General features: G+C 46.8%; 1 protein-coding gene across 4 annotated transcripts in view; it reads right to left on the bottom strand.

The window, feature by feature from the left end:
* Positions 1-26,457, bottom strand: part of CLSTN1 (calsyntenin 1) — a 98,905-nt gene extending 72,448 nt beyond the window's left edge. For 2 of the 4 annotated variants that reach the window (XM_007980638.3, XM_007980637.3), the window contains exon 1: positions 25,577-26,457. In XM_007980638.3, coding sequence (XP_007978829.1) covers positions 25,577-25,667 — 91 coding nt within the window. In that variant the 5' untranslated portion in view covers positions 25,668-26,457. The remainder of the gene's footprint in view (positions 1-25,576) is intronic. The other 2 variants (XM_007980636.3, XM_073007855.1) reach the window with 1 other exon arrangement.
* Between the last annotated feature and the right edge of the window lie 949 nt (positions 26,458-27,406).

Raw genomic sequence — 27,406 nt, 5'->3', positions numbered from 1 at the left:
AGATCCTGCCACTGCACTCCAGCCTGGGCAACAGAGCGAGACTCCATCTCAAAAAAAAAAAAAAAAAAATTCCAGGGAAACCCAGTCACTGTCCCTCCTATGCTCTTCTGAGTTTAACCTCCAGGAGCTCTACCAGGTTCTCATAATAAATATCAAAGAAAATCATCTCATACTTCTAGCAGGGTGAAGGGAAAAATAACCATTTGGAAATATGCCAGAGCCTTCTGTTCTTCTTAACACCTTAAACATTTAGAAGAATAGAAATTATGCAATGTCTGCAGCTCTTAACACCACAATGGAATTAAACTAAAAATCAACAACAGAAAGATAGCTGGAAAATCCCAAAATACTTTGATATTAAACAACATATTTGTAGGTTGGGCACGGTAGGTCACACCTATAATCCCAGCACTTTGAGAGACCCAGGCGGGTAGACTGCCTGAGCTCAGGAGTTCAAGACGAGCCTGTGGAACATGGTGAAACTCTGTCTCTACTAAAATACAAACAATTAGCCGGGCATGGTGATGTGCGGCTGTAGTCCCAGCTACTCAAGAGGCTGAGGCAGGAGAATCACTTGAATCCAGGAGGCGGAGGTTGCAGTGAGCCGATATTGCACCACTGCACTCCAGCCTGGGCAACAGAGCAAGACTCCATCTCTCAAAAAAAAAAAAAAAAAAAAAAAAAAAAAAAAAAAAAAAAGGCCAGGCCGGAGACTCACGCCTATAATCCCATCATTTTGAGAGGCCGAGGCAGGCGGATCATGAGGTCAAGAGATCCAGACCAGCCTAGCCAACACGGTGAAACCCCGTCTCTACTAAAAATACAAAAATTAGCTGGGCGTGGTGGCAGGTGCCTGTAATCCCAGCTGCCTGGGAGGCTGACACAGAAGAATCACTTGAACCTGGGAGGCAGAGGTTACAGTGAGCCAAGATCATGCCACTGCACTCCAGCCTGGATGACAGAGCAAGACTCTGTCTCAAAAAAAAAAAAAAATTATAAATAACACATGCATCAAAAAAGAAATCTCGAGAAATTTTAAAATGTTTTGAACTAAATTAAAAAGAAAATATAATTTATCAAAATGTGTGGGATGTAGTGAAAACAGTGCTTAGTGGAAAATTTAAGCATTTAATACATATATTAGAAAAGAAGAAAGAACTAAAATCAATTACATAAGCTTCAACCTTCAGAAACTAGATAAAGATCAGCAGATTAAATACAAAGAGAACAGAAGAAAATGAAATAAAAACTGAAACAAAAATCAATAAAACTGAAAAAGGAACTCAATAGAGAAAAGCAACAAAACCAAAAGCTGGTTTTCTGGGGGGGAAAAAAAAAAAAAAAAAAATCAATAAAACTGATAAGCCTCTAGCCAGGCTAACTATGAAAAAAAGAGAGAAGACACAAATTCCTAATTTCAGAAATGAAAGAGGGAACACCACTATAGACTCCACGGACATTAAAAAGATAAATAAAGGGGCCGGGCGCGGTGGTTCAAGCCTGTAATCCCAGCACTTTGGGAGGCTGAGGCAGGGGGATCACCTGAGATCAGGAGTTCGAGACCACCCTGACCAACATGGAGAAACCCCATCTCTACTATAATCTCAAAATAAATAAATAAACAAATAAATAAGAAATATTATGAACAACTCTATGCCTAAAAATTTGATAACCTATATGAAATTTATCAATTCCTTGGAAGATACAATCTGCCAAAACTCACCCAAGAAAAACCAGACAATCTATATAGACCTGTATTTCTTAAAGAAACTAAATCAACAATTAATAACCTTCCAAAATGAAAAGTACCAGACCCAGATGGGTTCACTGGTGAATCGTACCAAACATTTAAGGAAGAAATTCCACCAATTCTCTACATCTCTTCCGGAAAACAGAAGCAAAGGGAATACTTCCTCACTCATTCTATGAGGCCACCATTATTTTTTGTTTGTTTGTTTTTGGTTTTTTGTTTTTGAGACAGAGTTTCGCTCTTCTCGCCCAGGCCGGAGTGCAATGGCACGATCTCGGCTCACTGCAACCTCCGCCTCCCGGGTTCAAGTGATTCTCCTGCCTCAGCCTCCCAAGTAGCTGGGATTACAGGCATGTGCCACCACGCCCGGCGAATTTTTTCTACTTTTACTAGAGACGGGGTTTCTCCATGTTGGTCAGGCTGATCTCGAACTTCTGACCTCAGGTGATCTGCCCGCCTTGGCCTCCCACAGTGCTGGGATTACAGGCGTGAGACACCACGTCCGGCCTCGGCCACCATTATTCTATCAAAACCAGACAAAGATGTTACAAGAAAACTACATACCAGTATCTCTCACGAACACATGCAAAAACCCTCAACAAAGCAAACAAAAAAAACCGCAAACACACGTTTACTATAGTATTCTAAGTACTTTACAAAGTTGGTTCAATCCTCCCACCCACTCTGTGAGGGGGTATTATTATTTTCATCCCCATTTTACAGATGAAGAAACTGAGGCACAGAGAGATTAAGCAAGATGTCCAAGATCACACAGCTAACGAGCCGCAGACCTGCGGTCTGAACCTCAACAGTTTGGTTCAGAGTTCATGCTCATAACTGGTCCACTACGCTCTTGTAGTGCCAACATTTAGGCAGAACTGAGACCCTGGACTTTCTGACAAGGAATGCTTCCCTCCAAAATAGAAAGACGTTCTCTGATTAGAATTCCAGCAGGGCCTGGCTAACTGATGTCAGGCTGCGTTATGAAGAGGATCCTACATCAAAAGCTGCCCCAGCCAGACCATTTCTAAAGCTCTTGTCAACTCTGCAACTGTGAGTTCCACAGAGTGTGCAAATTTCTGATTCTGAGATGTTCACATTAAAAACTGCTACAAATTTTCAAATAATGTGACTTTGTTAATAGGATGTACTATCCATCCAGATTTTTTAAACTCCACTCTAATTTTATAATCTACTTTCCTGACTCAACTGTACATGAAAGAGGTACAGACTCACCCGAACGTATGCCTTCTGAATGTTCTCTATTATAGAGAAACAGGGTTAAAGACACCCCAGACCAGATCCCTCTGTTCATTCCTACCTGCCCTATTCTGAACTATGAAAGTATCACACTGACGACAGTAACAACTTCACCTGTTTCCCCTTTGCTAAAATGGACTGACTGGGCTAAATGATTTCTCAAGCCCCTTCCATTTCTAGAATTCTAGCCATATAATTCAGGAGTTGATTTTTTTTTTTTTTTGGACAGAGTCTCATTTTGTCACCCAGGCTGGAGTGCAGTGGCACGATCAGGGCTCACTGTAGCCTCAAGCTCCAGGGCTCAAATGACCCTCCCACCTCAGCATCTCAAGTAACTGGGGCCACAGGCACCCGCCACCACGCCTAGCTAATTTTTTATTTTTTGTAGAGACAAGGTCTCGCTATGTTGTCCAGGCTGGTCTCAAACTCCTGGGCTCAAGCGATCCTCCCGCCTCAGCCTCCCAAAGTGCTGGGATTACAGGCATGAGCCAACACACCCGGCTAAAAGTACCTAACATTCTAATGCAAAAATAATATACAAGCAAACAGAGCTTATTTAAGTGGGAAGGCACGCTGCCAGATTTTAAAAGCAAAGGATTCTATCATAAAAGGGTGGAAGGGATTAGATAACCTCTCAAGGGGAAACTGGATTTATGGGATATAGTCTAGGCAAAAGCCAAATCATTGGTAATCAAAGACAACACCAAAATAAACCAACAAAGAGCCCAGAATAGCGCTCTCAACCTCTCCCACCAAGGCCAGCAGCCTGGGTACAGGCCCATGCACAGCTATTCCATGCGTAAAACCAGATTCTGAGAAAAGCTGAAAAGATTTTTCATAAAAACAAAGTAAACAGTAGCACAAAGGTCTTCTATCGTAGTAGTTATAAAAAGTGTTTCACGGCTGGGCGCGGTGGCTCACGCCTGCAATCCCAGCACTTTGGGAGGCCAATGTGGGTGGATCACTTGAAGTCAGGAGTTCAAGACGAGCCTGGCCAACATGGTGAAATCCCGTCTCTACTAAAAATACAAAAATTAGCTGGGCGTGGTGGCATGTGCCTGTAATCCCAGCTACTTAGGAGGCCGAGGCACAAGAATTGCTTGAACCCAGGAGATGGAGGCTGCAGTGAGAAAGATCACGCCACTGCACTCCAGCCTGGGTGACAGAGCAAGACTCCATCTTAAAAAAAATTAATTTTTTTTTACAAAGTGTTTTACAATGACATCAGCCATTTAAAGATCTTACAAAGGCCATCTCATGAGAAAAAACAAAAGTTCTAATCTTTTTCAACTATTGAACTTTTTTGCTAAAGCCTTGACCTTTTTGTAGACCTCATGAAAATATTAATATGGTGAAAGGATACATTACCAAAGAATAAGCCCAAATAAACCTGATTTTAATGTTTACTTATATTTTTGTACCTATTCTTGCCTTTCCCTTATTAAAAAAATGTATCCTATAATAAAATTAAAAAGGTGGCGAGGGTAATAATCCACAAGCACACAGATCCTGACTGCACATGGGAACCGGGCACCACCTGTCCACCTTTGAGGGCCTCCCTGGGAGTAGCGGCAGGTGCTCTATGTTATGGGCAATTCCAGGCCTGGAGCCAGAACTCCACCCAGCTTCTCCATTCAAGAAAGCAAGGAGTGGCCAGGCACCGTGGCTCACGCCAATAATCCCAGCACTTTGGGAGGCCAAGGCGGGAGGATCACTTGAGCCCAGGATTTTGAGACCAGCCTGGGCAACATAGTGAAACCCCATCTCTACAAAAAATACAAAAAATCAGGCAGGCATGTAGCCCCAGCTATTCAGGAGGCTGAAGTGAAAGGATCACCTGATTTCGGTAAGTCAAGGCTGCAGTGAGCCGAGTTTATGCCAGTGCATTACAGCCTGGGCGATGGAGTGAAACCCTGTCTTTAAAAAAGAAACGTCGGGTGCAGTGGCTCACGCCTGTAATTTCAGTACTTTGGGAGGCCGAGGCAGGGGATCACGAGGTCAGGAGTTCCAGACCAGCCTAGCTAACATAGTGAAACCCCGTCTCTACTAAAAATACAAAACTTAGCTGGGTGGGCATGGTAGTGCGCACCTGTAATCCCAGCCACTCGGGAGGCTGAGGCAGGAGAATCACTTGAACCTGGGAGGCGGAGGTTGCAGTGAGCCGAGACCGTGCCACTGTACTCCAGCCTAGGCGACAGAGTGAGACTCTATCTCAAAAAAAAAAAAAAAAAAAAAGAAAAGAAAAGAAAGAAAAGCAAGCAAGCAAGGGGCAATGTAAACTATGAAGAGACATAATTCTAGGAAAAAGCTGAACTTTCATTTCCTTTCTAAGTAAATCACTAGTAGGCTTTGCTTTGTTACTTCAACTATTATTTAGAAGCAAAATTACTGGTGACATGTCCCCTCGTTGTATTTTGACATCAACGACTGCCCTAGAGCAGCAGTTATCAGAGCATGATCTAAGGACTCCTGAGAGGGGGTCCCCAAAGCTCTCCATTTCCCAACTATTATCTGTGTGAAGCCGAGTTTTCTTCATCTACTTTCAAACAGATAAGACAATGCAGAATCTAGCTGTTTTCTCTTAAGTAGGACATTAATGAGATTAGCAAAAACTTAAAATGCCAGTCTTCTTACTAAGTTGTTTCTGGTTTTTGGAAAACAGTTAATTTTCACTAAAAATATGTTATTTAGGTTGGGCACAATGGCTCACACCTGCAATTCCAGCACTTCGGGAGGCCGAGGCAAGTGGATCACCTGAGATCAGGAGTTCAAGATTGGCCTGGCCAACACGGTAAAACCCCGTCTCTACTAAAAACATAAAAATTAAGCAGGTGTGGTGGCGCGTGCCTGTAGTCCCAGCTACTGAGGAGGCTGAGACAGGAGAATTGCTTGAATCCAGGAGGTTGCAGTGAGCCAAGATTGTGCCACTGCACTCCAGCCTGGGTTACAGAGCAAGACTCTGTCTCCAAAAAAAAAAAAAAAAGTTATTCAAGTCACCATGCAATGGGCTTATCACTGCTATTTTAAATAATTTAATAATTACATTAATAGGTTCTCACTTTTCATTTCTAATAAACATCCATAGATAAAACCCACATATGGCTGGGTGCGGTGGCTCAAGCCTGTAATCTTAACACTTTGGGAGGCCAAGGCAGGTGGATCACCTGAGGTCAGGAGTTCGAGACCAGCCTGGCCAACATGGCGAAATCCTGTCTCTACTAAAAATACAAAAAGTAGCTGGGCATGGAGGCGGGTGCCTATAATCCCAGCTACTCCAGAGGCTGGGGCAGGAGAATTGCTTGAACCCAGCGGGGAGGCGGTGCGGGGAGGTGCATGTTGCAGTGAGCCGAGATCACGCCACTTCACTCCAGCCTGATAAGAGCAAAACTCCCTTTCGAAAAAACAAACAAAAACACGTAACCGCAAGCTCTTTAAAGTCCACGGTAATTTCTGAGCCCAGGGGTCCTGAGACCAAACAATCTGGGAACCCTAAAGGGTTAGGTTGAGTTCAATTCTACTATACACCATACCTGGTGCAAATGTCTGCTGAAGGAATGACTTTAAGAGAACGTTACAAAATACCCTGTAGAATATGATTGCATTTTGTTTAAAACTTTATGTAGATAAATTTTTACAAAGAAAGAAATCTATAAAAATAGACACAAAATGTTGATGCTAATGATATCAGAGAGGCAGTATTTTAAATCATTTTACCTTACTTTCATTCTGTTTTGGATTGTGTTTTCTCATTCTACAGTAAGGGCGGGGGGCGGACCTGGAGCAGCACTGCCTAAAGTGTGTTCCCCCGGGACACTGGTGCCACAGGTGTCACAGAAAGAGTCCCAGATCAATGAGTTGGTTTTACCCCCGGCTCAGCAATTCCTCCAAGTACACTCAAGACTGTGAGAAGCCCTGCAGTAACGAAACCTGTTTAACAGCGCCTCCCAAGCTTACATGACCAAGACCCCACTGACCTAACCACACCTGTCCACGTCACACACCTAGGGAGACCCATCTCTCATCCTAGATGAGTTTCAAGGGGAAGCCTGCAATTGATCACTGCATTCTTACATTAGAAGTCACTACGTGGACTGTGTCACCATTATTTACAAAGGACAACTTCTAGCAGAGATAATATTAAATGATACATGATACACCCCACTGGAATATCTGGGAGTTATATCAAATACATTTTTTACACTGACTTTAGTAAAATGTCTCTATACAAAGGAGTAAATTTACTTCATATAGATTTAGGAACTTGGTAAATTCAAGTAACGATTTTAAAGAGCAACACTTCAGTTAAATTCTTTGATGAAAAACAGTAAGTGTGTCTGGCCCTAAGTCATTCCTCTACACGGCGTACAGCAGGGAGCATCCCCTGAAAGGCGTAGCCACTGTGCGGAGGCAGTGCCTGCAGGGGCGGCAGCTTGCAGAGGGCCCACTGCCCCGGCTTGCGGCTCTCCTGCCTCTCCTCCACCTCAACACCTTCCGCCCTCAGAGGCGGCGCCTCCGCCTGGGCATGGGGGCCCCTCCTCCCTGGGCTTCCTGACGTCCTTCTGCAGATCCCAGTGGCAGGCTACTTTCTCGCTCCTTTTCTTCTCACTGGCTCAGTCACCTAGGACTCCAGGAACTAGGCTTCTGCCTCCTTCACAACCCTGCTCTGGTACTTCAGTCCCCTAGCCCCTTCATCCAAGGTGACGGAGTCACGGGGCCACTGATTGTGGCTGCCGCCCCCACAGAATCCTGCGGCGCTGCCACTCCAGTGCCTCCCATCACTCCATCTGAACCAGCTCCTCATCGCTGGTTTACAGAATGACAGTGACCCGTCTGTACCTGCCAGGGTAGCGGTTCCAGGACCCCAGTCTATACCTGAATCCACCAGGACCCCAGTCTATACCCGAACCTACCAGGACCCCAGAGTCTATACCCGAATCCACCAGGACCCCAGTCTATACCCAAATTCACCAGGACCCCAGTCTATACCTGAATCCACCAAGACCCCAGTCTATACCCAAATTCACCAGGACCCCAGTCTATACCCAAATCCACCAGGACCCCAGTCTATACCAGAATCCACCAGGACCCCAGAGTCTATACCCAAGTCCACCAGGACCCCAGTCTATACCCGAATCCACCAAGACCCCAGTCTATACCCGAATCCACCAAGACCCCAGTCTATACCCGAATCCACCAAGACCCCAGTCTATACCCGAATCCACTAGGACCCCAGTCTATACCCAAATCCACCAGGACCCCAGAGTCTATACCCAAATCCACCAGGACCCCAGTCTATACCAGAATCCACCAAGACCCCAGTCTATACCCGAATCCACCAAGACCCCAGTCTATACCCGAATCCACCAAGACCCCATTCTATACCCGAATCCACCAAGACCCCAGTCTATACCCGAATCCACCAGGACCCCAGTCTATACCAGAATCCACCAGGACCCCAGTCTATACCCGAATCCACCAGGACCCCAGTCTATACCCGAATCCACCAGGACCCCAGTCTATACCCGAATCCACCAAGACCCCAGTCTATACCCGAATCCACCAGGACCCCAGTCTATACCCGAATCCACCAGGACCCCAGTCTATACCAGAATCCACCAGGACCCCAGTCTATACCCGAATCCACCAGGACCCCAGTCTATACCCGAATCCACCAAGACCCCAGTCTATACCCGAATCCACCAAGACCCCAGTCTATACCCGAATCCACTAGGACCCCAGTCTATACCCGAATCCACTAGGACCCCAGTCTATACCAGAATCCACCAAGACCCCAGTCTATACCCGAATCCACCAGGACCCCAGAGTCTATACCCGAATCCACCAGGACCCCAGTCTATACCCGAGTCCACCAGGACCCCAGTCTATACCCGAATCCACCAGGACCCCAGTCTATACCTGAACCCACCAGGACCCCAGAGTCTACACCCGAATTCACCAGGACCCCAGTCTATACCTGAATCCACCGGGACCCCAGTCTATACCCGAGTCCACCAGGACCCCAGTCTATACCCGAACCCACATATACTCAAGTTGCTGGTCCTGCAGAACCCAAGTATTCAAAGAGCCAGCGCTTCCCATATGCGGGTTTCACAGCCCACAAATACTGTATTTTCCATTCATGTTTGGTTGAAAAAAATCCACTTACAAGTGGACCCCTGCAGTTCAAAGCCCGGTTGTTCAAGGCTCAGCTGCACCGTACCGTAACGGTGGGTGAGCGTGTACGCACGTCCATGCATGCGCCGGATTTTACTGCCAATTTGCCCAATTTCCACTTGTTATGGGTTAAGTATGTTTCTGACAGTCACTTTTGGAGTTTTATAAGCATTTATAACAAGTTTCCATGGGGAAGATACAATTTGGCTTCCAACATGAACTCCAAACAGACCAATATGAGTTACCTTTTCAAATCAGAAACGGCTTAGGTACCAGGAAACAATGTATCAAGACAAAGCTAGGTTGAGGCAGTTTGCCAATGATTGCTAGAAGATCCCATGAGCGGAGGTGGTCAGGAATGTCAGCAAGGGGCGAGTTCAGTTTACCCGGGCCTGGGGATAGACTGAGTGGAGGAGTAACATGTGCCGAGCTCTCAGGAAAAAGGCCTCAATCTGACCAGAACTAGGCATGGACTCACACTGGTTAGACACTGCTGTGGGGCTCAGATGCCAGGCTTCCATCACTGCTCTCTGCACCCGCTTGCCCCAGCTCACCTGTCTGTACTTGAGTTTCCAAACGATAAGACAGTACAGCCAGGACTGCTCTACCCTGAGCCAAGGCTGCTGTCCCAAATCCTCATCTGGTCTCCTGTGCCACTGGGCTGAGTTTCCAGATATAACAGAAACTTCAGGAAACCCTTTTCCCTTCTCCCTCAGGCCTAAGCAACAACCAGATCTGGCCTGAGGGGCCTATGTTTGTTCTCCCTTTGCCCCTGGCTTCACTCTGTCCACCACAGTGAAAACCTCACACCCAGAAAACACCCACAGCCCAAGCTGAGGGGAAACAATGGCCGTCCAGGCTCTGCCCTGATTATCTGCCAAGACTTAGACCTCCCGCCTTATGCTGTCACTGTTCGCTGGCCCCAGACGCCTCCCAGAGTCCTCCCTGAGAAGACACAGGATGTGAGTGACAGCCCATCAGACACACACCACCCAGCCTCCCGGAGCCACTCTGAAGCGCCCACGCAGATCTGGATCTTCCTTACTCGCCTGATGGTCTGTCCCCTTCCTGGGTCAGCACCCAGCCCTGAATAATTCAGTCCTTCGATCTCTGCAGTCGGGCTCCTGTGCAAACCACTCTGCAGCACGCACTCCTGCAGTCGGGCTCCTGTGCAAACCACTCTGTAGCACGCATTCCTGAAGATAACATGAATGGCCTCTTAATCACCAACCCACCTGCCTCTCCTAGGTTCTCATGCTTGCATTCACTTCTCTAACATCTAAACTGGGTCGGGCAGGGTGGCTCACGCCTGTAATTCCAGCGCTTTGGGAGGTCAAGGAGGCTGGATCACTTGAGGTCAGGAGTTTGAGACCAGCCTGGTCAACACGGTAAAACCCCGTCACTACTAAAAATACAGGCAGTGGCTCACGCCTGTAATCCTAGCATTTTCGGAGGTCTGGGCAGATGGATTATGAGGTCAGGAGTTCGAGACCAACCTGGCCAACATGGCAAAACCCCGTCTCTACTAAAAATACAAAAATCAGCTGGGCACGGTGGCGGGCGCCTATAATCCCAGCTACTCAGGAGGGTGAGACAGGAGAACTGTTGGAACCTAGGGGACGGAGGTTGCAGTGAACTGAGATCACACCACTGCACTCCAGCCTGAGGGAAAGAGCAAAATTCTATCTCAAAAAAACTACAAAAATACAAAAATTAGCCAGGCATGATGGTGGGTGCCTGTGATCCCAGCTACTCGGGAGGCTGAGGCAGGAGAATAGCTTGAACCTGGGAGGCAGAAGCCGCAGTGAGTCGAGATCACGCCATTGCATTCCAGCCTGGCCAACAGAGTGAGACTGAGTGAGGAAGGAAGGAAGGAAAGGAGGAGGGAGGGAGGGAGGGCGGGCAGGCTGGGTACAGTGGCTCATGCCTGTAATCCCAGCACTTTGGGAGGCTGAGGCAGGTGGATCATCTAAGGTCAGGAGTTCGAGACCAGGCTGGCCAACATGGTGAAACCCCATCTCTACTAAAAATACAAAAATTAGTCAGGTGTGGGAGTGTATGCCTATAATTCCAGCTACTCGGGAGGCTGAGGCAGGAGAATTGCTTGAACTCGGGAGGCGGAAGTTGCAGTGAGCCAAGATTGCGCCACTGCACTCCAGGCTGAGCAACAGAATGATACTTTGTCTCAAAAATAAATAAGTAAATAAGTAAAGGCTGGGCACAGTGGCTCACGCCTGTAATCCCAGCACTTAGGGAGGCCAAAGCAGATAGATCACCTGAAGTCAGGAGTTCGAGACTAGGCTGGGCAACATGGTGAAACCCCAACTCTACTAAAAATACAAAAATCAGCCAGGTGTGGCAGTGTACGCCTGTAATCCCAGCTACTCAGGAGGCTGAAGCAGGAGAATCTCTTGAACCTGGGAGGCGGAGATTGCAGTGAGCCGAGATTACGCCACTGCACTCCAGCCTGGGCGACAGAGTAAGACCCCATCTCAAAATAAATAAATTAATTAATTAAATTAAAAATAAATAAATAAATAAAAATAAAACCTAAACTGTTGTGACCACATCTATCTAGAATGCTTCATTCCACATACCTCTGGATCCTCTTTCCTCTCTGTTCTCTGATCAATTCTCTTGTTCTTGGGACCCTCACAACAATGTATGACATACTTTACATGCAACAAGAAAAATTCAGTCAACACAATCTGCTCAGACCCACTGCCATATGCATTGCTTTAAGTAGCGGTAAAAAGCCCAAACCTTCTAAGAACACTCAGAAAAAGTCTAGAAAAAGACAAGGTTAACAAACTTTACCAACTGAATCTGCAAATACGTATTAACCAGTGGCATTAATGACCTCTCTAAAACATTATTTCATCCAAACAAACATTAACGTCATAGTTGTTATTAAAGTCACCAGAAGGGAAGGAAAAGGCTGTGTTATGAAACTATCCCAGTGGCACGTGCTCCAATTTAGAAGAGGCTTTAACATGTCAGATTTCATATAAAAAAGCACTTAAGCCAGTATTTATTCTCTATTCAAGGCTCTGAATGTTTAGAAGACACGTATTCGCTGCTTCCTAGATGAACAAGAGGCGGCTCTCATACACTTGGGCATGGACTTTTTAAACCCTTGCCAAATGAAAACGTTTTCTACAGGAATCATGAGCTGATATCAATGGATATTTACAGACAGCTCAGAAGCAAGCTCTGACCTTGCCAACTTAGGGCTCTATAATCAGTCAGGATTATCAAGGTCCCCTACCGACTAGTTACAAGGCACTAGTAACTGAGGGGCTCGAAAACTCAAAACGACTGTACCCCACCTGTTACTCCCCACCCCCACTGTTCCTTTAATAATTTTAGCCCAGAGTGAGGGAGCCTAAGGAGAAAATGAAATTCAAGTCAGTTCATTTTACTATTTACTTACTAGTCTGATAAATGCTTGAAATGCATGGCAAGAAATAAAAAAAAAGATTAGGGATTATCCAAGAATTTTAATTATTTGTTATCCTTGTTACTAATTCTATAGGTAATAAGAAACTAGCATGAGTTAGTCAAAGCATTTTAAAAGTAAACATAGGGCCGGGTGCGGTGGCTCACACCTGTAATCCCAGCACTTTGGGAGGCCAAGACAGGCGGATCACGAGGTCAGGAGACCATCCTGGCTAACATGGTGAAACCCCGTCTCTACTAAAAACACAAAAAATTAGCCGGGCATGGTGGTGGGCGCCTGCAGTCCCAGCTACTCAGGAGGCTGAGGCAGGAGAATGGTGTGAACCCGGGAGACTGAGTTTGCAGTGAGCTGAGATCCGGCCACTGTACTACAGCCTGGGTGACAGAGCGAGACTCTGTCTCAAAATAAACAAACAAATTAAAAATAAAAGTAAACATAAGCCAGCGCGGTAGCTCATGCCTGTAATCCCAGCACTTTGAGAGGCCAAGGTGGACGGGTCACGAGGTCAGGAGATCGAGATCATCCTGGCTAACATGGTTAAACCCCATCTCTACTAAAAATACAAAAAATTAGCTGGGCGTGGTGGTGCGTGCATGTAATCCCAGCTACTCGGGAGGCTGAAGCAGGTGAATCGCTTGAACCGGGAGGCGGAGGTTGCAGTAAGCCGAGATCCCGCCATTGCACTCCAGGCTGGCTGGGCGACAGAGCGAGACTCAGTCTCAAAAAAAAAAAAAAAAAAAGGAAACATAATCTACTTAACACAAGGGCTTTAATCCCACAAATCAAAAGCGACCCTAGTTTTCCATGAGCCTCTGGCTACCATTGGTTCTCACTGTCTACTGAGAATGGAGTAGAGCCGGTCCTTTGCTGGGTGCTGGGGATGGAAAGATGACGGGGAAACCTGCACCCTGAGGCCACCAAGAATGAAAGGCAGGCGTCTTCTCCCAAGGGGAGGGAGGAGCATCAACCAGAGGTGCAGCTGAGCAGGGACACAGAGGACAAGCAGCTCTGGTGAAAATCTCAGGCCCTGGGCCCACAATTCGACTATTAATACTCTGTCATCTAAGTTTATCAATACTCAGGACCAGTTCCCTCCATGTGCCAGGGGTCAGGCATAGAAGGGCCCCTAGGTTGGTTTAAAAACCTACTGCCAACCAGGCGCAGTGGGCTCATGCCTGTAATCCCATCACTTTGGAAGGCCGAGGCTAGCGGATCACCTGAGGTCGGGAGGCAAGACCAGCCTGACAAACATGGAGAAACCCCATCTCTACTAAAAATACTAAATTAGCCAGACCAGATGCACGCCTGTAATTCCAGCTACTTGGGAGGCTGAGGCAGGAGAATCACTTGAACCTGGGAGCTGGAGGTTGCGGTGAGCCAAGATCATGCCATTGCATTGCAGCCTAGGCAACAAGAGTGAAACTCCACCTCAAAAAAAAAAAAATCTATTGTCAACCAGGTGAGGTAGCTCAGCCTGTAATCCCAGTACTCTGGGAGGCTGAGGCGGGAGGATCACTTGAGGTCAGGAGTTCAGGACCAGCCTGGCCAACATGGTGAAACCCCCTCTCTACTAAAAATACAAAAATTAGCCGGGCATGGTAGCGGGTGCCTAGTAATCCCAGTTACTCAGGAGGCTGAGGCATGAGAATTGCTTGAACCCAGGAGGTGGAGGTTGCAGTAAGCCAAGAATGCGCCACTGCACTCCAGCCTGGGTGACAGGGTGAGACTCTGTCTAAAAAACAAAAGAAAAACCTATTGCCATCTTGACATTTTTTATCATTTTTGGGCCAGATGCAGTAGCTCATGCCTGTAATCCTAACACTTTGGGAAGCTGAGGCAGGTGGAGTGCCTGAGCTCAGGAGTTCGAGACCGTCTTGGGCAACATGGTGAAACCCTGTCTCTACTAAAAGTACAAAAAATTAGCCGGGCTTGCTGGTGCATGTCTGTAATCTCAGCTACTCGGGAGTCTGAGGCACCAGAATTGCTTAAACCCAGGAGGACGAGGTTATAGTGAGCTGAGATCGCACCACTGCACTCCAGCCTGGGCAACACAGCAAGACTCTGTCTCAAAAAAAAAGAAAAAGTTTTAATAATTTTTGAACAAGGGGCCCCACACTTTATTTTGCATTGGCCCCTTGGATTATGTATACAGCTAGTTCTATCAATCTTCATCATTAACTACATTTGAAATATGCAAAAAAAAATCAGTGTGACTAGATTCTGCATTTCAGATGGAATTAATTATATTCTTTAAAAGCCACTTAATAGACAACCTTATACAAATCATTCTAAAGTTTTACATTTCTTCAGTTTAAATTTATAACATTCAACTGTTTTGAAGTGGTCCTCAAAAGTACTATATAAGAAAAATTTTAGGCTGAGCACGGTGGCTCACGACTACAATCCTAGCACTCTGGGAGGCTGAGGCAGGCAGATTGCTTGAGTCCAGGAGTTTGAGACCAATCTGGGCAATATGGTAAAACCCCATCTCTACAAAATAATAATAATAAAAATAAATAAATAAATTAGCCAAGCATGGTAGAGAGTGCCTGTAGTTCCAGCTACTCAGGGGGCTGAAGTGGGAGGATTGCTTGAACCTGGGAGGGCGGAGGTTGCAGTGAGCCGAGATCGTGCCACAGAACTCCAGCCTGAATAAAAATGTCTTTGCTATACTTCAAGTATGTAAACAAAGATGATACCCATTTTTACTGAGTTTTAAAATTCCCTTTGAATATAAAGACATATTTCTAAGTGTTTTCTATGTTTGAAGATTGGGTAAATGAGGAATAGTTAATTAAATAAAATCAAAGGACTAGAAAAAACAATTTACTTTTAAACAAAGCACATTTTTAGCCAACTAGCATAACAAAAATGTAATGAATGAATGAATGAAATGTCGGCTGGACATGGGGGCTCACGCCTGTAATCCCAGCACTTTGAAGGGCCAAATAGGGCAGATTGCTTGAGCCCAAGAGTTCGAAACCAGCCTGGGCAACATGGCAAGACCCTGTCTCTAAAAAATTTTTATTTTATTTTATTTATTTTATTTTATTTTATTTTTTTTTTTTTTGAGACAGAGTCTCGCTCTGTCGCCCAGGCTGGAGTGCAGTGGCCGGATCTCAGCTCACTGCAAGCTCCGCCTCCCGGGTTTACGCCATTCTCCTGCCTCAGCCTCCCAAGTAGCTGGGACTACAGGCGCCCGCCACCTCGTCCGGCTAGTTTTTTGTATTTTTTTAGTAGAGACGGGGTTTCACCGTGTTAGCCAGGATGGTCTCGATCTCCCGACCTCGTGATCCGCCCATCTCAGCCTCCCAAAGTGCTGGGATTACAGGCTTGAGCCACCGCGCCCGGCCAAAAATTTTTAAATTAGCCAGGTGTGGTGGTATGCACCTGTGGTCCCAGCTACTCGGGAGGCTGAGGTGGGAGAATGGCTTGAGCCCGGGGAGGTCGAGGCTGCAGTGAGCTGTGACTGTGCCACCACACTCCAGCCTGGGCAACAGAACAAGATCCCATCTCAAAAAATAAAAGAAAAAGAAAAAGAAAAGAAATGTCACTTTCTAAAGTAGTTGCAGTTTGAGAATTGTCATGTTTTTTCCAGTCCCTTTCATTAACTGAAGCCCTACTCCTGGAAGCGGGATACTGACCCTGTGTGTGACTGGGTGGGTGTCCCCCAAACACTGCACGTGCAGCCCTGTGCTAGGCTCATTCCTGAGAAATCCACAGAAATCAAGGCCTAGGCCTCAATGCTCTCGGCCTCTCTTAATGTGTGAGGTGGTAAAAACAATGAACTGTAGGCCTGGATGCCTGCAAAAATACGAAGGCGTGATAAAATTCAGTCCTAAGGAAACCTAACCAAAGGCTCAACGTTTTTAAGAAAAGGGTTGCTCTGTGAGCTAGCAAGAGCCCCATAGCAGTAGAGTTCAAACAGAGGCTAGATGATCAACACACAAGGACATATGAGGAAACGTCTGTTTTACAGGGAAGGCTATTTAAAGTATAGAGGAAAGAACTTTCAAAGTTCCTTTCAACTCAAAGTCTAAAGTCCGGGGTAAAAATTATATGAGACAATGGCAAAGGAAGGAATTGGTTAGATGAAATGCCAATTTGCACCTAGACTATGAAAAAATTCAACTTAAAATTCTAACAAACTAGAAAACTGTGAAATGTGTATTTGATTAGAAAAATGCTCCTGTGAGTGATGACGGAGGTCAAGTGGATACAGGATGGTGGAGCCACTTTGTACAACCAGCCGGTAGTTCCCCAAAATGTTAAACACAGGCCGGGCATAGTGCTCATGCCTGTAATCCCAGCACTTTGGGAGGCCGAGGCAGGTGGATCACTTGAGGTCAGGAGTTGGAGACCAGCCTGGCCAACATGGTGAAACCTCGTCTCTACTAAAAATACAAAAACTAGCCAGGCATGGTGGCAGGCGCCTGTAATCCCAGCTACTCGGGAGGCTGAGGCAGGAGAATTTCTTGAACCCGGGAGACAAAGGCTGCAGTGAGCAAAGATCACATCACTGCACTCCAGCCTGGGCAACAGAGTGAGACTCCATCTCAAAAAAAAAAACTTTTTTTAATTTAAAAAGTTAAATCTAAGACTTACCCTAAGACCCAACAATTCCACTTGGGTATATATCCAAGAGAAATGAAAACATACGTCCACACAAATTCCTGTACAAAAATGTACATAGTAGTATTTTCCAAATACAAAGTGGAAATAACCCGAATGTCCATCAGTGAATAAACGGATAAACAGAATGTGTTATATCCCTACAAGGATATATTATTTACCTGTGAAAAGAAACGAAGCCCTGATACATGCTACAACACGGATGAACCTTGAAGACATCATACTAAGCAAAAGCAGCTAGTCACAAAAGGCCACATATTATGATTCCCTTGATATGAAATGTCCAAAATAAGCAAATCCATAGACAGAAAGTAGACTAGGGGTTGCCAAGGGATGGAGGAGGAGGGAGATGGAGAATGAGTGTTAACAGATATGGGGTTTCTTTTGGGGGTGATGAAAGTGTTCTGAAATTAGATAGTGGTGATGGCTGCACAACTTTGTGAATATACTAAAATCACTGAATTGTATGCCTTAAAAGGTTGAATTTTATGGTATGTGAATTACATCTCAATAAAGCTGCTTTAAAAAAAAAAAAGGAGTGGATGCAGAAAAAGGTGGTGTTTTTAAATTTGTTTTGGGTTTTTTTTTTGTTTTTTTGTTTTTTTTGAGACAAAGTCTGGCTCTGTCACCCAGGCTAGAGTGCAGTGGCATGATAAAGGTGGTCTTCTTTTTTTTTTGAGATGGAGTTTTGCTCTTGTTGCCCAGGCTGCAGTGCAATGGTGCAATCTCGGTTCACTGCAATCTCTGCCTCCTGGGTTCAAGCAATTCTCCTACCTCAGCCTCCCGAGTAGCTGGAATTACAGGCATGTGCCACCATGTCCGGCTAATTGTGTATTTTTAGTAGAGACGGGGTTTCTCCATGTTGGTTAGGCTGGTGTCGAACTCCTGACCTCAGGTGATCCGCCCACCTCAGCTTCCCAAAGTGCTGGGATTACAGGCGTGAGCCACCACGCCCAGCCGGTCCTCCTTTGTTCTACACAATGACTCAGAGAAAGTACACATCAAGGTAGGCTTGAAAAGTGGCAGACTCAACAGAAGTTCTTGTCAGGGGAGAATCAGACAGAACGAAACAGACGGCTGAAAGACGATTCTTCGGCCGGGTGTGGTAGCTCATGCCTATAATCTCAGCTCTTTGGGAAGATGAGGTGGGAAGACTGACTGAGCCCAGGAGTTCGAGACCAGCCTGAGCAACACAGTGAGACACCATTTCTATTAATTCTTTTTAAGATGATTATTCATGTCTGACCAAAGAAGTAAAAAAGCAAAAACATGACTCTTCTGATATGCTACCACATACTTCTTATTGGGGTTCCGGAATGGGAAGGAAGTTAACTTTCAGATTTTTTTTTTTTTTTCCTGAGACAGAGTTTTGCTCTTGTTACCCAGTCTGGAGTGCAATGGTGTGATCTCAGTTCACCGCAACCTCCACCTCCTGGGTTCAAGCTATTCTCCTGCCTCAGCCTCCCGAGTAGCTGGGATTACTCGGCATGCACCACCACACCCGGCTAATTTTATATTTTTTAGTAGAGATGGGGTTTCTCCATGTTGGTCAGGCTGGTCCCTAACTCCCGACCTAAAGTGATCCGCCCGCCTTGGCCTCCCAAAGTGCTGGGATTACAGATGTGAGCCACCGCACCTGGCCAACTTTCAGATGTTTTATAGGTATTTAAGCTGCTTTAAACTCTGTTACTTTGAAGTACGTGAATCTCTGCCAAGAACCTTTAAAAATAAAAACTTTAGCAACAGAACTCGTGAAAATTTTTAATCTAATAATATCCTAAAACTAAATCAAAAAAATAAGCAAAAATACACCTAAAACATAGGAGAGAAAGCACCTATTAAATCAGACAATCAGCATTCTAGTTCCTAGGCGGTGGCAGCTCTTAGGGAAAAGATGGGTATTGTATGTCAGGCTGACACAGTGGGGACGTTGTCACCATTTGAGGGTTCTATATATGGCCTTCGCATAGCCTCAAAACATCACTTTTGAGGGCTTGTTTGGCTTTTTTTTTTTTTTAGAGACAGAGTCTTGCTCTGTCGCCCAGGCTGGAATGCTAGTGGTATGACCTTGGCTCACTGCAGCCTCAACCTGCCAGGTTCAATCAGTTCTCCAGCCTCCGACTCCTGAGTAGGTGGGACTACAGGCATATGCCACCATGCCCAGCTAATTTTTTTGGTATTTTTAGTAGAGATGGGGTTTTACCATGTTACACAGGTTGGTCTTGAACTCCCGGACTCAAGCAATCCACCCATCTTGGCCTCCCAAAGCACTGGGATTACAGGTGTGAGCTACCATGTCTGGCCATTTGGTTGGTTGTTTTTTGTTTGTTTGTTTGTTTGTTTTTTGAGACTGAGTCTCACTCTGTTGCCAGGCAGGAGTGCAGTGGTGCAATCTCGGCTCTCTGCAACCTCCGCCTCCCAAGTTGAAGCGATTTTCTTGCTTCAGCCTCCCGAGTAGCTGGGACTACAGGTGCACGCCACCACACCCAGCTAATTTTTGTATTTTTAGTAGAGACGGGGTTTAATCATGTTGGCCAGAATGGTCTCCATCTCTTGACCTCATGATCTACCCGCCTCAGCCTCCCAAAGTGCTGGGATTACAGGCGTGAGCCACTGTGCCAGGCCTTGGTTGTTTCTTAATGCAAAAACATAACATTGTGTAAATCATTTCCACCAATCTTGAATCTGTAGTCCTGAAACACTACTAAAATCCGTATTTTGTAGCAAATCAACATTTTAAATTTCACTTATAAAGACACATTTCTTCAAGCAACTCTTTTTTAAGTTTTTTTGAGACAGAGTCTCGCTCTGTCACCCAGGCTAGAGTGCAGTAGCGCAATCTCGGCTCACTGCAAGCTCCGCCTACCAGGTTCACACCATTCTCCTGCCTCAGCCTCCGGAGTAGCTGGGACTACAGGCGCCCATCACCACGCCCGGCTAATCTTTTGTATTTTTTTAGTAGAGATGGGGCTTCACCGTGTTAGTCAGCATGGTCTGCATCTCCTGACCTCCTGATCCACCCACCTTGGCCTCCCAAAGTGCTGGGATTCCAGGCATGAGCCACCCCGCCCGGCCCCTTCAAGCAACTCTTCATACTAAATTAAGACCCACTGAAAAAACAAGTTTTAATGATCTAAGCCCTCAACCAGAATACATAAGAAATAGACTCTTGGTGGTTTTTTAGGATAATCAGATCTCTATTTTGTTTCAACTCTTATAAATGAAAACTCTATCCAAAAAAAAATATTAAAAAACGTATTTTCCTGTCTCAGAAAGCAATAATAAAAATAACTCAGCACTTTTTTCCTTTGTTCTAAAATTTTAACATATCTCAGCTTCCTCATTTTAAACACTTAGACTTGGTTTCATAAGCTTCACTAAGTCCTGCAGCTAGTTCTATGAAATTATAGCATTTTCTAGTTTCAGCGTAATAATTATATTTTATATCCCACAAAAATTTCATTTATTGGTCATATTCTTCAAAACTAAAACTGAAATATCAGTTGCTGTTTTTGGCTTAAATATCAAATACTGGCACATATAATGTATGGTATGACCTCCTAAACCTTCCTTTTTAAAAATAATTCCTATTAAACTGCTTGGTTTTATGCTTTTTCTCCCAAAAGAAATATCCAGCCAAAGGATGAATTCCAGCTAACTGAAGGTTCCAGTTAACTGAGTTAATGCTCTAAAATTGAAATATATTCAAAATTGTTCGTATTTTATTATTTCTTCAGCAGTTATAGGTCTCCTTTGAGAAATAAATGTTATTTACTTTCATTCAGTATTAACAATGTTAGACTATGTGTAATACTGAGGTCTATATTCGAATGACTTTTTTTTTTTTTTTTTTTGAGACAGAGTCTGGCTCTGTCGCCCAGGCTGGAGTGCAGTGGCCGGATCTCAGCTCACTGCAAGCTCCGCCTCCCGGGTTCAGGCCATTCTCCTGCCTCAGCCTCCGAGTAGCGGGGACTACAGGCGCCCGCCACCTCGCCCCGCTAGTTTTTTGTACTTTTTAGTAGAGACGGGGTTTCACCGTGTTAGCCAGGATGGTCTCCATCTCCTGACCTCGTGATCCGCCCGTCTCGGCCTCCCAAAGTGTTGGGATTACAGGCTTGAGCCACCGCGCCCGGCCTCGAATGACTTTTTTCCACATCATTACTTATGAAAAACGAGGTAACAAATTAAGAAACCATCTTCCCGGCCGGGCGCGGTGGCTCAAGCCTGTAATCCCAGCACTTTGGGAGGCCGAGACGGGCGGATCACGAGGTCAGGAGATCGAGACCATCCTGGCTAACACGGTGAAACCCCGTCTCTACTAAAAAGTACAAAAAACTAGCCGGGCGAGGTGGCGGGCGCCTGTAGTCCCAGCTACTCCGGAGGCTGAGGCAGGAGAATGGCGTAAACCCGGGAGGAGGAGCTTGCGGTGAGCAGAGATCCGGCCACTGCACTCCAGCCTGGGTGACAGAGCCAGACTCCGTCTCAAAAAAAAAAAAAAAAAAAAGAAACCATCTTCCCAAAAAAGCTGAAAATTACAGTATTTTCTTAAAGGGACTGACAGGTGTAGCCACAGAGCTACAGCCTTCGAAGGCCAAGACAGAGTTTCAAGACAGAGTTTCATCATGAAACTCTGTAAAATATCCCCAATACTGCAACCAACAGAATGGATCCTTGAACTTTTTTTTTTCTCTTTTTTTGGTATTTTTGTAGTGACAAAGTTTCACCATGTTGCCCAGGCTAGTCTCAAACTCCTGCACTCAAGTAATCTGCCTGCCTAGTCCTCCCAAAGTGCTGGAATTACAGGTATGAGCCACTGAGGCTGGCGCCATGATCCTTGAAAATTTACCCACTAATGAATTCCCACATCCACACTGCAGAAATTAAGTTTGGGCCGGGTGCAGTGGCTCACAACTGTAATCTCAGCACTGTGGGAGGCAGAGGCAGGTGGCTCACTTCAGGTCAGGAGTTAAGACCAGCGTGGTCAACATGGTGAAACCCTGTCTCTACTAAAAATACAAAAATGAGCCCAGTGAGATGGCAGATGCCTGTAGTCCCAGCTACTGGGGAGGCTGAGGCAGGAGAATCTCTTGAACCCGGGAGGCAGAGGTTGCAGTGAGCCAAGATCTCCCCACTGCACTCCAGCCTGGGTGACAGAATGAGACTCTGTCTCAAAAAAAAAAAAAAAAAAAAAAAGAATTTAAGTTTACTTTACACTATGTAATTTTTTTCACTATGTAGCATTTATCTATGAAGTGAAAATTAGGATGCAAAGCTACTACGCTGTCTAAACTGAAATGCTGTTATCCATCTACCCATTCATTCATTCAATCACACAATACTGGCATGCCTCGGGTGTGCTGGTGACAGGAAACATATGCAAAGCAGACACCCTTCCATCTTGGGGCATATGTTCTACAGAGGGGAAACAGACGGTAAACAATTCAATAAATAAGCAACAAGGCATGTTAGAATGGGCTAAGTGCTATGGAAAAAAAGAAAAAGTGTTGCAGGGAAACAGGATTTAGGGGTTCAGGAAGAGAAATGATTTCAAATAGGATGGTGAGAAGAGGCCTCACTAAGTCTGTGTACAAACGAAAAAATAACAGTGATTTTTATTTATTATGTGGCTTCGAAATGCATTACGCGGTTGCGTTTTTTAAATATTCATACAAGCTTTCCATTTTCTCTGCTTCACTGTTCTATGTCCTGATCTCCATGAAGAAGGCAGGTAGCCGACCGACACGACCGTCCAGGGCACGCCAAAGATAGTTCTTCTAATATTTTGGCTTACTTAATTTGTTTTTAAGACAGAGTCTTGCTTTGTCACCCAGGCTGGAGTGCAGTGGTGCAATCTCGGCTCACTGCAACCTCCGCCTCCTGGATTCAAGCAATTCTCCTGCCTCAGCCTCCCAAGTAGCTGGGATTACAGGCACCCACCAGCACACCCAGCTAATTTTTATATTTTTAATAGAGACGGGGTGTCACCATGTTGACCAGGCTGGTCTCGAACTTCTGACCTCAGGTGATCTGCCAGCCTCAGCCTCCCAAAGTGCTGGGATTACAGGTGTTAGCCACTGCGCCCAGCTCTACTCAACATTTCTTGAGAACTACAGCTATAATTAAAATAAAATTTGAGGGTCTCTACAAAACTAATAGTCAAGATGTAATTTATATTAGAAAATTTATCATTTTCTCCAGCAGTCTCTACGTAATCTAACATTAACGATTACTAAAGGTAGCTACAGCATGAACAGGAGTTCCTGTCGTACTGCCTTACAGCAGTAAAAACTTCAGATATGAGTTGAAATGATCTCTTAAAATGAGCCCACAGAGTGTCTCCAAACTGTAAATTTACATATGAAATTCACTTGTAATATTTCAAAATGAAATTGTTATTAGCATTTTGTGTAATAATTCCAAGACATTTTCTAACTTGCAACCTGAAAAAAAAACCAATGCGACCAAATAACTGATGTGTAAAATGTCTTTATTCTGAAGACTAAGAATCTTGAACTGCTGTCTAACGGCACCAAGAAAACTTTAGAGAAAGCAAATCACAAATGACTCAACTAGTCAACACATCTTTCACACCACATTTCTGTAGGTCTCGGGTAATGAAGATATTCAAAGTTGAAAATGTATGCTGTTTAAGTAACCAAGGCAATTAAATAATGACTAACAAATGTAGGTGCTATTTAAGAAAGCACCAATTTTAACAAGAAATGGTATCACTGACTAAACTAAATATACTTAAACTGTTCCCAAAATACCCAATCCAAGCACATATTTTTAAAACGTGTGGGTTTTCCCCAAGAGAAGCAAAACTTTGACATTTCTCTTGGATATATTAGAGTTTCAGACCTCCAACCCACATCTGGAAAGAACATTTCAAACTTAGTTTGATGTTACTTTTAAAAATCAAATGGCCAGCAATGAGATACTTAGTGACTAAGATCTGAATTTGACAGAGTCAACAGAATGTCAGAAATGAAATAAAAGAAGTATTCAAAGTTTATCATCCTCGATGTTTAGAAAGGAACATGGAACAAAAGATGCATTTGCCGCCTCTGCCCTTTAATTTCGTGAACACCATACTTCTCTCCTTATGTCACGCCAGGGAAGGGAAAAAAAGAATTTTTTTAAAGCTGGCTAAATTCAAATATGACCATTTCATCTGGATTTCTATCAATCCTCCTCCCCAAAATTTCTTTTGATTAAAAAAAAAAAATCAGAACAACAGATTTAAGCCTACAGTAGATTCTACAGACTACACCTAGATTACTTTGCTCTAAGGCCAAGGAAAATGTTTACGATTTCAAGATCCACTCAGAAGCAAATACTGTATCTGCAATGCGTAAGCTTTTCGTTGGCAAGACCAGTCAATATCAGAGAACACGCAAGGTTTAAAAGGTTAAGTGGATGAAGGTTAAAAGCTAATAATAAATTAGCCAAGAAGTATTACTTCCCACCGAGCCATAAAATCATTTCGGTCCTACAATCCTAAAGAACCAGAGGGATTTCTCGTTTTTGTAGAGGGCATCTAAGCCTCCACGGTCTAAATGACCGTCAGAAAAACTGCACCAAGGCACCAGGGATAGCAGAGACGGAGATTTCTAACACCGGGTGAGCCCGCGGTCGCAAATCTCATCGTGATTTCACCTTTGGGTGAAAAGGTGGGAGGGAAGTACTAAGTTTCAGCCTCGGCTCCACTGGAAACAGACAACGTCTGAAGGACCCTGGGAGGAGGCGGAAAGGGGCGAAGTCGTGGTGTCCGCGGTGCAGCAACAGAGAATCGGGATCTTGGAAACGGGATGCGGAGGAGTGGGCTCTTATGTAAGCACACACCAAAACTGTGCGTGCACCCTCCGCCTGATGCACCTCTGAGCACACGTACACACAGCATCTCACCCAGGGGTGCAGCCCCAGCCTGCGTGCGCCGCTGAGCAGGGCGGACTGACCCTTCGGCCCGTCTGCACGTCCCCCCAAATCAGCGCAGCCACCACCCCGGGCTGCAGTGGGGGCGGCCCAGGCCCAGGTGCCCCGCCCGGGACCGAGCCTGGCTTCCCCGGGACGCCCGCAGCGCGCGCCCGCAGTCTCCTGCGCCTCGGCCCCGGCTCCGCGAGCCCGACCCCCAACCCGAACCCCACGCCCCGACCCGGCTCCCTGCGCTCGGACCCGACTCCCCGCATCCCGGCTCGAATCCCGGCATCCGGCCCTACTCCCGCACCAGGACCCTAATCCCCGCACCGGGACCCGAATCCCGCACCGACCCAGCGGCCCGGCCCGGCCCCGGGGCTTACCTCGCGCGGCCCAGACCCCGCCGCCGCACAGCAGCCCGGCCAGCAACAGCCGGGCGGCCGGGGCGAGCGCGGGCGCGGGGCGGCGCAGCATCGCCAGCCCGGGGCGGGAGCGGCAGGGAGGCGCGCGGGACGCCGAGCGGAGCTCTCGGAGCTCTCGGGGTTCTAGGGCCCGGGGCCGGCTGCTCCGCGGCGCGGCGAGCTCCGGGGATCCAAGGAGGAGCCGCCGCCGCCGCCGCCGTGACGCTGGGCCGCGCGCTCGGGACGCGGCGCCCTCCCCGCCTCGGAGCAGCGCCTTGCTGGAGGCAGCGGCAGCAACTAAGATGGCGGCGACGCTCTCTCTCGGGTCCGGCGAGGGTACCCGGCCGGGGGCGGGGTGGCGGCGGGAGGGGCGGGGATGGGGAGCGACGCGAGGCGCGCGCGCGGCGGACCCGGGGAGCGCGCGGGCCCGGGAGGGAAGGGGCGGGGAGGGGAGGGAGCGCGCGCGGCGGACCCGGGAGAGGGCGCGCCTCCGAGCCCGTCGGCCCCGCCTGGAGCGCGCGCCCGCGGGGACGCGCCTGGGGTGGGTTCCGAGCGGCCGGGAGGGGCCCGGGGGACTGTATCCCTTTCCGCGGCCGCAGCTGGAGAGCCTCAACTCCTCGTCCCCACGCGCGCTCCCGGGCTCCTAAGGCCGGGCGAGCGGCACCCAGGGACCCGCGCCTCCTTCTCCACCCTGAGGACTCATCCTTCCCACCCGCTCCGCCGAGGAGGGCAGACCCCGGCGGGGGAGTGCGGCCCAGGACCCTTGTCACTTAGGGCAGGTCGCGTCGCCTCCCAGAACCTCAGGGTCCTCGTCTTCCCGGTAGAGGTGATGAGAGGAGTCATGAAAGGGGGTCCAGGAGACTGGGTCAGCGAAACGCGCCTGGTAAACAGTCAAGGGCCGCACAGCACTACCCGCACCGGCTCCCGCCCCGGGACTTGCCCCCAGGGAGTCTGCCCTGAATTGACTGAAGGAATCTATTTGAGACTTTCTAAAGGCGGCTGGTGTGCGCGCTCTTTCTCAGTGACACAGTGCGATGCTGGTTCTTAGAAAAGCGGAGGTCCGAATGGATAGAGAGGACAGAGGAGTCCTCCCCCTCTACCGTGGATCCCTACAGGGATCTTGGCATCCTCCCATTTTCCCAGCGTCCTGCGGCCCCCTCCTCCTCTCCTCTGGACCCCTGGCACCCCCCACAGTGGAGGAAAGGCCTGGAACAGCTGTGGATGGGCGTGTGTGCAGGCACTGTACCCTATGACACACTATTGGCTCCATTTTGCAGATAAGGAAACTAAGTCAGAAAGGTGAAATGACTTCCCCCGTTGGGACAACTATTGTAAAAAGAATCAGCCCTCAAGGACAGGATGGTCGCATTAGGGGGACACCAACAGCAAAAAGTTGCACACTAAAATGTTCGTTTTTCGAGACTGCTAGAAGAGCTATCCATGAATGTCATTGCTCCAGGTGGGGTTGGAGGAGGCTGGGCAGCACTGGAGGTTGGGTGGAGACTGGTTTGTGGGGCGCAGAGGACTTATTTAGGAGAGTAGTGGGCAAAGAGCCCAAAAACATAGATTGAGGCCAGATTGGGGGAATGGACTTGATCCTACAGTCAACAGGAAGACCTGGAACGGCTGGAAACAGCGGTGTGATGTGACCTGGGGAAGGCTTCAAAAGCAAGCTAGAATCCAGCTCCCTGCACCTTGTTCCCTGTAAGCGTCCTGCACCAAAGCCTAAAGATTCCATCTTGCTACTGTCTCTCCTTCCTTCCCCTGCTCCTCCTCCCAGGGGTTGAGGAAGACCAGACTCCCCTTGGTTGG

Source organism: Chlorocebus sabaeus, chromosome 20 (genome assembly GCF_047675955.1).
Source record: "Chlorocebus sabaeus isolate Y175 chromosome 20, mChlSab1.0.hap1, whole genome shotgun sequence".
Taxonomy (NCBI): Eukaryota; Metazoa; Chordata; class Mammalia; order Primates; family Cercopithecidae; genus Chlorocebus; species Chlorocebus sabaeus.
Note: the sequence above shows the minus strand (reverse complement) of the source record. Positions and strands in the feature narration are given on the sequence as shown.